This window comes from Camponotus vicinus, unplaced genomic scaffold, assembly GCF_025532165.1.
Source record: "Camponotus vicinus isolate PSW18456_S1 unplaced genomic scaffold, iyCamVici1.0 SCAF_8, whole genome shotgun sequence".
Taxonomy (NCBI): domain Eukaryota; kingdom Metazoa; phylum Arthropoda; class Insecta; order Hymenoptera; family Formicidae; genus Camponotus; species Camponotus vicinus.
Window position 1 is genome coordinate 4,831,934 of NW_028141980.1, and position 11,013 is coordinate 4,842,946.

Genomic DNA, 11,013 nt, shown 5'->3' on the forward strand with positions numbered 1-11,013 from the left:
GTGTAAAAGTGAACACTATATTCAACGGTGAATTTGTGTCGGGTGATAAGCGTGCGAATAAAAGTATCAATACGAGAAACTGTGAACTGTTTCGCACGTCCGATTTGCACGAGTGGTACGAGCGCCGTGTTATCGAGCCCACCCTAGCATTGCTGGAAGAATTTCAGGAACGCGATAGTGGCTGGGCATTGTCGCAAATACAGAATTTGACTGTTAATGTAAATAAATATAATTCTATGCGCGCGGGATGTTATATTAAATTACCGCGAGAAATTACGGCGAAGAAAGCGGTGGTTAACGTGCAATCCAGAGACAATGCGTGTTTCGCGTGGGCAGTGGTGGCCGCACTATACCCCGCTGAAAGAAAGATGGAACGGAAATCATCGTACCCACATTACGCGACGGTGTTAAATGTACAAAATATTGAGTTTCCGATGACGTTGAACCAACTAAAAAACTTTGAACTTGCAAACAATATCTCGATCAACGTGTACAGCATCGAGAAAGAGAACAGCATTGTTCCGATACGTCTTTCGGAACACAAGAAAGACAAACATGTGAACTTGTTGTACGTGGAAGACGGCAACAGCGTCGGACATTTCGCGTGCATCAAAAATCTATCGCGACTTGTCAGTTCACAGTTGAGCAAACACAAGAATCAAAAATATATCTGTGATCGGTACGTATAATTTAAATAGTTTATGTAATTATAAAATATATAATGCATTGCATAAATCTTTAATTTAAATATTCTTTTATAGATGCTTGCACTATTTCGGATCGGAGGACAAGTTGCAGTCACACATGGTCGACTGCGGGGAGATGAACGAATGCGCTATCCGATTGCCGAGCGACAATGACAAGTGGCTCGAGTTCAACAACTACACGAGGAAAGAGCGGCTTCCATTTGTGATTTATGCCGATTTGGAATGTGCGTTGACAAAGACTGACGAAGAAAAAAATTATCAGCATCATAAGGTATATAGTATAGCGTATTATATACACTGTTCGCACGACAACTCGTTATCCGTTTATAATTCTCACCGCAGTATTGATTGTATCGCGTGGTTCACCGAAGAACTTAAAAATTCAGCGTTACGTGTAAAGACTATTTTAACAACAAATGTCCCCATGGTAGATTTAACATCAGAAGAGTGGGAAAAATTTCATAGCGCAACGCATTGTCATATATGCGAAAAATTGTTTACGCAAGAAGACGATACGCGTGTACGCGATCATTGTCAGTTGACCGGGCGATATAGGGGTCCCGCGCACTCAAATTGCAATCTAAATTACAAAGAATCTTTTTACATTCCCATAGTCTTTCACAATTTATCCGGTTACGACGCGCATTTCATTATCAAAGATATAGCCACGGCGTTCGAAGGGGAAATCGAATTACTTCCGATAACCAAGGAAAAATATATTCCGTTTACGAAAAATGTTGACTGTAAGGAAGACAAAAGAAAATCACGGAAAAATCATGTAAAATTACGCTTCATCGATTCGTATAATTTCTTACGGCAAGTCTCGACAAACTGGCATCTTATCTAGACAAAGATAAACTCAAAATTTTACATTCACAATTTCCAAATTTATCCGCAGAAAATTTCAGTTTTTTAACACGGAAAGGCGTCTTTCCGTACGAATATGTCGACTCTGTAGATAGGTTGCAAGATACATGTTTACCACCGCGCGAATCATTCTACAGTTCCTTGACCGGTGAAACTATATCCGAGAGCGATTACGCGCACGCCGAGAACATCTGGACGCGATTCTCCATTCGAACGCTAGCCGAATATAGCGATTTGTATCTCAAAATCGACGTCTTGTTATTAGCCGATATTTTTGAAAACTTTCGCGATAGTTGCATCAAAAGTTACGGACTCGACCCCGCGTATTACTATACTCTCCCCGGATACACGTGGGATGCCATGTTGAAGCATACAAAGATTACGTTCGAATTGCTTACCGACATCGACATGGTCATGTTTATCGAACGCGGTATACGCGGTGGTCTGAGCCAATGTTCCAACAGATACGCTCGTGCTAATAACAAGTACATGCAATCGTACGACTCATCGAAATCATCATCGTACTTGATGTATTTTGACGTTAATAATTTATACGGATGGGCAATGTGTCAACCGTTGCCCTATGCCGATTTTCGATGGGTCGACGACGTGTCGAATTTTGACATAGCATCGATCGCGTTAGATTCGCCTACGGGTTATATCCTCGAAGTCGATCTCGAGTACCCGCAACATCTTCACGATACGCACACTGACCTACCGTTTTGTCCGACACGCGACAAGCCGCCCGGCAAGCGGCAAGACAAACTCCTCGCAACGCTATACGATAAGAAGCGTTATGTGATACACTATCGTAATCTACAGCAATGTACGCGACACGGCCTTCGCGTTACAAAAATACATCGCGTATTACAATTTACGCAATCTCCGTGGCTTCGCAATTATATTGAATTAAATACACAGTTTAGAACACTCGCGAAAAATGATTTTGAAAAAAATTTATATAAACTGATGAATAACGCGGTATTTGGCAAAACTATGGAAAATGTGCGTAATCGCGTCGATGTAAAATTATTAACAAAGTGGGATGGACGATACGGCGCAGAAGCGATGATCGCCAAACCAAATTTCCATAGTCGAAGCGTTTTTTCGGAAAATTTAATCGCCGTAGAATTGCGTAAATTGGAAGTAAAATTTTATAAACCAATATACGTCGGTATGTGTATACTCGACATATCGAAAGTGTGTCTGTATGAATTTCACCACGAGTATATGTCTCCCCTGTATCGCGAGAAATGTAAGATCATGTACACCGACACAGATAGTCTAATATATCACGTCGAGTGCGTCGATGCGTACGAGAACATGAAGCGCGATATCGCTAGATTCGATACGAGCAATTATGCCGCGGACAATGCGTACGGTATACAGCTCGTGAATAAAAAAGTGCCGGGCTTGATGAAGGATGAAAATAACGGTGTGATAATGACCGAATTCGTCGGGCTCAGAGCAAAAATGTATGCGTTACGAGTCGATGGTAAGACAGACACAAAAAAGGCAAAAGGCGTCAAGAGCAACGTTGTCGCGAGAACGATAACATTCGACGATTACACGCGGTGTTTGCACGATGAGATCGAAATGACGCGACAACAGTCCTGTATAAGATCTAAATTGCACGAAGTATACACAATTCGCGAGACGAAAATTGCTCTGAGCCCGTACGACGACAAGTGGTATATCGTACCCGAAACCACCAATACTCTACCGTGGGGACATTATAGGATAACTTTATAAAATATAAAATTATTTAACCGTGTACATTTTTGTATCATAGCGCATGCGAGAGAGAGATTACTATACTTATTATATCTAAGTGTGAGAGAGAAAGAGATAGCGTGAAAGAACAATGATACATGTCGAAGATATCGCGAGACTTATGATTAACGCGCGAGAGAGAGAGAGAGAGATGCCAAAGGATGGGAGCGCAACGAAATGTGTATAAATAAATGTTTCTTTCTACAATAAAAATATAAATTTATTATAAATGTGTTAATGAATACATTTGTGTGTGTGTGTGTGTGTGTGTGTGTGTTATACTAATAAAAGAAATATTAATAAAATAAATTTAAAAATAATATAATATAATAATATATATAATATAATATAATATAATATAATATAATATAATATAATATAATATAATTACATGTATGTTATTCTAACATGTTATCTCGATCTTCAACTAGGTTAGGTAAGGTTTCATCGTCGATAAAAGGATCTGTTATAAAATGCAGTTTGATTAAATTAAGAGCATTCATATCATAATGTAATACTAGGAGTTCGCTCATGTTAAGATTTTCTTTTTTCATTACGTTGTACACACGTATGTACATTGGGAAGCATTCATCGCAATCATAGATGGGTTGCACCAATGATATTGACCTTTTGCATCTTCGACAGCGCTCCACAGTGAAGGGTCCGTCGCAAAATTGATGTTGCGAAAAAGGTTTTAGGAGATTATTCCGGTGAAACATTACCGGATAGCAAATTAGGCAAAATTTCATGTCCTGAACCTGTCCGGGCATCTCTAAAACGCGACCATAGACCTTAAAGCACATTGCATTACGCAATCCGCGGAGTAGCGGGTCGAACCGCGGGGCGGGTCTATATAGCACTGGGGGGCACATGCTAATATGAAAAAGATAAATAATATCATTATCCTTTGTATTATTTCTTGTTCCTTATTTTATTTTTTTTTATTTTTTACCTTCCTTCTTTTCTTTTTTTATAATCTATTTAATCCGATATATAAGACTTCCTTCTGTTCGCTCGACACTCTTTTCAACCGTTCGCTCGACACTCGCTCGATACTCTTTTCAACCGTTCGCTCGACACTCTTTTCACTGCTACCCAATTCGATACTGACAGTTGCTCTGTTTCTTAAACGCTCATCACCTTCATCTCTACCATAGACCCTTTCCACTGTTTTCATTCCAATGTGATACTTGAAACGCGCTTACTCTCATATGTTTATTCTAATTATCATCCGTCGCTATCCATCTCTCTTTCTCTCTTACAATATTTCACGATTGTGTGTGTGTGTGTGTGTGTGTGTGTGTGTGTGTATGTATTATACTATTAGAAGAAATATTAATAAAGGTTTTTGTATTTTTTCATATATATATGTATTTCATATTTCATATATTGTATTATATACGATTATTGGGAAGGATGTATTAATAAAGATTTTTGTATTTTATATATTTCATGTATATTTTTATATGCTGTACATATTTTTTCTTGAAAATGAAAAATAAACACTGTATGATTAATTAATCACATTGTCCTTATGTATCCAAGAGTTGTGCGAATTATCAAATCCCAGCCATTTCACGTAAACCTCGTCACCCCTCCTGCGCAGTACTTTCTCCACGAGATATACGTCCGGATAATTCGCGCGACTCGTGCTCGTAGAACGCTCCGGCGATAGATGTTTTGCGATAGTCCTCGAGTAAATAGCTTACGGGATTAGTATGCTGCACTTTTACAATTCTAAACACCTCGGTTGTCCAATTTGGCGTGTAACCCTTCTCGAAAATTGTCTTGTACTTGCTAACGCGTACCGAGTCACCTACTTTGAATTTCGCCGGACCCGCGATATTTACGCGGTTGTACACCGTAGTCATGAGTCTTTCAGCGATCGCGGGGGTAACGTCGACGGGTCGCATACCGATCGTTCGATGCTTGCGCGCGTTGTAATCCGATACGAGTCGCGGCAACGCGTGGATCCACTTGTAAGATCCGTTCAGCGTAAACATCTTCCACATGTCGTTTTTCAGCGTGCGATTGAATCGCTCAACGATCGATGCCTTCAATACCGAATACGTAGAATAGTGATTGATGTTATATTTTCGCACGAGCCGTTGCACGTCAGCATTATAAAATTCCTTCCCTTTATCGGTCTGTATGTTTTTCGGACATCTCTTGCTATCTCGAATTATCTCGGCGATAGCGTCAGCTGTCTCGCTTCCGCCTTTACTCTTGAGTGGTACGGCCCACGCGTGCTTGCTCAACGCATCGATGACTGTGAGTATGTAGTGGTAACCTCTGTTGAAACGAGAGTACGGACGCATCTCGACGATGTCAGCTTGCCACAGGTCATCGTATCCCCGCACTATGACGTGTCTTCGGGGAAAATTTTTTCTCGCCGATGCGTGCAGTTCGTTCACCAACTGCCGTTTCTCTAAACTATGTTGTTTCTTCGCTTCCCCGGTTATTCCCGATCGCCGATCCATCGTTGACGTTCGATAGTCGTTCGATAGACGTTCGATAGACGTTCCTGGCCCGTTCGTTGGCGTTCGATAGACGTTCGATAGACGTTCCTGGCCCGTTCGTTGGCATTCGATAGACGTTCCTCACACGTTCGATAGTCGTTCACTGCCGTCGTTCACCCGTTTGTTGCCGTCCTTGACCCTGTTGGTAGTCGCTTCTAAGTAGTTCGTAGCCTCGTTTACAGTCGTTTCTGACCCGTTCGTAGCCTCGTTGGCAATCGTTTCTGACCCGTTCGTAGTCGTTCCGGAGTTGTATGCCGCCTCGTATATAGCCGTTCCTGACGTGTTCATAGCCTTGTTCGCAGCCGTCCTTGAGGTGCGCGTAGCCTCGTTCGCAATTGTTCTTGAATTGTTCGTAGCCTCGTTCGCAGCCGTTTCCTCTTCGATCACTGCCACTCATTGTAGTTTGATAGCCGTTCGATAACCGTTTGTAGTCGTTTGACAACCTTTCGTAGATGTTCGATAAGCCTTTGTAGATGCTCAATAAGTGTACAATAGCCGCTCCTAAGCCGTTCACTACAGCCGCTCATTACAGGTTGATAGCCGTTTCTGAATTAGTGTTAATCGCACGCCGAAGCTCGTTTATAGCAGTCTGCAAAGCTCGCACGTCCTTCTCGAACGCAGTCAGCTTCTCGTCTGATTCTTTCTGTTGATTCTTCAACGTTTTAACGCATTGTTCCACGTACAGTTTGTTGACTGCATCGGTATCGGCCTCAGGTTGCGCTACACGGCGAATCTTGCGCGACCTCGCGTCATAATCCGTAGCGACGCGACATAGAGCGTTTTGACGCAAGTAACTCGTCACCACTTTACCCCAACGATCGCTTGTGTCGATCGCATCATTTCTCCGTTCGAATAATCCAAATTTGTTGGTAGGCATTTTTTTTCGATGCGAGTGACATCGATCGACTGATAAGTTATGTCGAGACACCGTTTAATTTATAATAAGGCCGGCTTCGCGAAGTTCCTCTAGGATCGACAGGATCTCGTTGTCGTGAGCGTTGTGGCCAGCTCGGTGCGAAGCGTCGAGCAATCGTAGCCGATCCACTAGCTCGTTGGGGTCGTCCCAGTGCACGTAATCGATCTTATTGTCGGTTAGCGTCATCGCGCGAGGCATGAATACTCCCGTTCCGGATTTATTTTTTTTCGATTCGATCGACATCAACGGTGCGATAATTTGTTTATACTTGTATCCCTTGTTGCTATTTAATCGACCTTGCGCATTATATTTGCGTTTATGCGCACTCGTCGCCATTAATATGCTCTTATATTTTTGCATTCGTCCTCAGTGTATACGACGTCATCGGGAATTCTCTTGAAGATCAACTCGTATAATCCAGGTGTACCGATATACCTCACTTTGTCAATGATTATAGAGTCATCTCTATCAATGTCGAATCGTTTGTTACCGAGACGCATTTCATTCTCGTCGAAATAGACACCGTACACGTGATCGATCTTGTTTTTTTCGTCGCCACTAAGGAGAGCGCTCATGTACTTTTGTCCCAGTGGCCCCAAGTGCTCTCGTAACACTTCTTGACCTTCCGACGTTTGTAACCTGTTTCGAACAGATGTTTCGAGCGGGTTGCCCGTGGTTTCGAAAACATTTTCGATTGCGAGTGATTCAGGGTTGATCGTGGGTTGTACGATTCTCGTTGTCGCTGACGGTGTAGAGGTTATCGGCGGTTCATCCACTAAAGCATCCGATAGATCGGATGTACACGGTGTCGATAACAAACGATTCGCCTTCCATCGTTTCCTCTTTTTCGGTGTTGCATCCACCACCTCCTCCTCCTCCTCCTCCTCTTCCTTCTTGTACCGCTTGATGGGTAACGTTTTAATCTTCGCGTCAGCGTTACTCTCCGGCTCGTTTTTCACCGCAATTGAGTTAGAGTTGCCGGCGATCTTTTGCAGTGGCTCGATAATAGGTCCAAAATGGGTCTTGACCGCGATATCGTCGTCGATCTTACCGGTCTTCAAAGCGCGATGTTTCTTGCGGATCGATTCGCTCGTTTTCTCAATCTGCTTCGCAAGCTTTTCACGCTCGCGAATATTATCACTTCCAGCAATGTCGACGGAGTGTCGAGCGTTTCACCCCTCTCGACGGAATGTCGGCAGCGACTAATCGTTTCGCGGTATCGCGAACACGTTAAATCCTTTTCTGTATCGCCCGTTCGTAAGCGAGCTGTCCTTATCTATCACTAGGAATCCATACCTTTGCTGCCAACAAGTACGACATAATTCACTGAAATCCTCGTACGACATGTCGGTATTCACGTGATCGTTGTACACGTGTTTCAAGTTGGTACCGTCCTGTTTAAACAAGATCAGCAGGTTCGCGTTGTCGCGTATAAGATGTTTTGGTATTCTCGCGTACGTCTGACAGAGATAGAAGCAGTCGACGTTCGAGTGACGACCCATTGCAAAGTACTCTCTTATCGTATCTTGCTTGTCGCACGCCACATCATCGAAGACGAAAATCGAGTTTGGACGTGCCTCGCTCGGTGGAATGACGTCACTGTTATTCGAGAACGTAAAATAGTCGATTTCGTCGATCGGCGTCAACAAATTCTCCAGATATCGATATTTCGGCTGTTGCAGCGACTTCGAGTACACGTACACGTTCTCGAAACGTACACCGTGCGGACTTTCCAGTAGACTTATCAGAACGTTGGTTTTACCACAATTCGAGGGGCCGCAAACGATCGCGCGTATAGTAGTCGGTAGCATCGTACCGTGTCTGCGCATCTCCGCGTTGTCCCCCATTGATCGTAATCTGTCATCGCAATTCGTCACGCGTATCGTCAAATGTTGTCGTACGAACCGCATGTTTTCTCTTTCGAATCAATTTTGCGAATGATCGCGAGGGGGGAGACCTATTTATAGAGGTGTCTCGACTCGAAACCGCTCAGTATCAAAAATGTTTCTCCTTCTGTCGGATGAAAGAGACATTTTCCGGCTTACCGCCGAGCAACTGCAGTATATCCCAAAGATTGTTTTACTGCAAAATTTTGGTGATTACGTGGAACGATTGTGGGACAAGCTTCCAGAATATATAAAGGCTGATTCGGAGGTTCAATAATATCGTTCGTGCATGCGACATTACAATCAGCCGTAGCAGCGAACGCACATCGATGGTCCGCCACCGTTAATAAAAGATTGCTACGTATGTCAACGAGAATTGTGAGAGGCAGCGGTCTCTTAAATCGTGCGATAAACGCGCTTCCGATCGAATTTCATATTCCCGGCTATCAGTTTTGCGGTCCAGGCACGCGGTTGCAGAAGCGATTAGCCAGAGGCGATCGTGGTATCAATCCATTGGACGCGGCGTGTCGTGAACACGATATAGCATATTCTCGGAGCAACGATCTCACCGAGAGACACGCGGCGGATAGGATACTCGCCGAGAAAGCGCGAAATCGCATCGGTGCGGGAGATTCGACTCTCGGTGAGAGAGCCGCCGCCACAGCTGTCTGGGCAGCGATGAAAGCCAAGACGAAGCTCGGTATGGGTATGAAGAGGACAAAGACGAAGACGAAGACGAAGAAAAATACGGCGAAGAAACGAATACTTCCGGTAGCGAAACGCGGCGGCGTGTTGCCGATTCTACCAATGTTGGGTGCGCTCGGATCCCTGATCAGTGGAGCGGCGGGTGTAGCGAAGGCGGTGAACAACGGAAAAGCCGCGCAACGTCACTTGCAAGAGATGCTACGTCACAATCGCGCCATGGAAGGTCGCGGATTATATCTCGCTCCTTACAAATACGGACGAGGAGTGTCAACGAGAAGAAAAAAAAAACGTCAAAGAGACGCTAAAAATGCCGCAGGGCGCAACTACCAACGTACAATTGCTACAACTGGCAAGACGTGTGCGCATTCCATATTTTAGAGGTGTTTTCATGCGCGACTCTTTACCGATCGGTGGTATATATCGAAACGAGAGCGGTATCGTAAATTTGGATAGCGTCGAAGGACCGGGTACTCATTGGGTAGCGTACGCAAAAAGGGGAGATCGTGTCGTATATTTCGACAGTTTCGGCAATCTTCGACCACCGAAATGAATTGGTGCGATATTTCGGACGAAACGTAACGAAGATACAGTACAATCACACATCTGTTCAAACTTACGATCAGAGCATCTGCGGACAATTGTGCTTGCAGTTTCTTTGAACGGTCGATGCGTGTGAATTTAAAGACTGATATTGCGCTATTTAATTCAGTATTCGTTAAACAGTTTTACCGACATGTCTATGACATTCACGTTGACTGGGAAGAGTAGCGTTCTCGCGGCAAACTTCTTTCCCGCCGTAGATTTGACGATGCATACGAGCTCGGTCTAACGGATTTTGAGACTTATCACACGATACCGAATGTGAATTCCTCGAATAATAAATTTTACTTTGGCAAAGACGACGTGGAAATTACGATTCCCGAAGGATCCTACGAGTTGCGAGATATACATGCATTTTTTAAACATGCAATTTCACGGAAACATCGCGATAAGAAACACATTGACGACGGTGACTATGAAGATGGAGAATATCCGATAGTGCTGAGAAGATCCGATATAGCGAGATCAAATGCGCATACAGAATAAACTTTAGCAAGCCCGACAACATTGGATCGTTGCTAGGATTCTCGAATCGTATTCTCGAGCCGCGAAAATGGTACGAATCGAACATGCCGATTAACATTATCAACGTGAATATTATCCGCGTAGAGTGTAACGTGACCGCGGGCGCGTACAACAACGGCAAACTCGTTCATACGATACATGAATTTTCACCGGGATATAAGATATCGGAAACGCCGGCGCAGATCATTTACCTGCCGATCATCGCGCGGAGCATTACGGATTTAACATTACGCGTTGTCGACCAGAACGGACGATTGCTCGATTTTCGAGGAGAAGAGATCACCGTAAGATTACACGTACGACGGCTACGGCGATAACATACGTATGCGACGTATGAGATGCTCGTGTTGAACGGATCGAAAGACGTGAGAGATAACGCAATCTTTACGAGGCCAGCTACAACAACAACAACGTCGACGTTCGCTAATATCCAATCATCCAAGAAAAAGAAACTCAGCGCATCGAACGTTGCGTTTTTACAATCTTTGGGATTCGCGGTGCGAAACAGCTGAACG

The 11,013-nt window shown here is 43.8% G+C and overlaps 1 protein-coding gene across 1 annotated transcript; it reads left to right on the forward strand.

The window, feature by feature from the left end:
- The first annotated feature begins 423 nt into the window (after positions 1-423).
- LOC145975835 (uncharacterized) lies at positions 424-3,787 on the forward strand. Its single transcript, XM_083106577.1, has 3 exons — positions 424-679; positions 762-1,134; positions 3,779-3,787. Exons 1-3 carry the CDS (start codon positions 435-437, stop codon positions 3,785-3,787), a joined length of 627 nt encoding a protein of 208 aa, XP_082962703.1. The 5' UTR covers positions 424-434.
- The last annotated feature ends 7,226 nt before the right edge of the window (positions 3,788-11,013 follow it).

Bases quoted from the DNA above. Each gene is read 5' to 3' on its own strand.
- LOC145975835 (XM_083106577.1), top strand. From the start codon at position 435: ATGACGTTGAACCAACTAAAAAACTTTGAACTTGCAAACAATATCTCG. The intron at 680-761 runs GTACGTATAATT...ATTCTTTTATAG, and splicing joins CAAAAATATATCTGTGATCG to ATGCTTGCACTATTTCGGAT.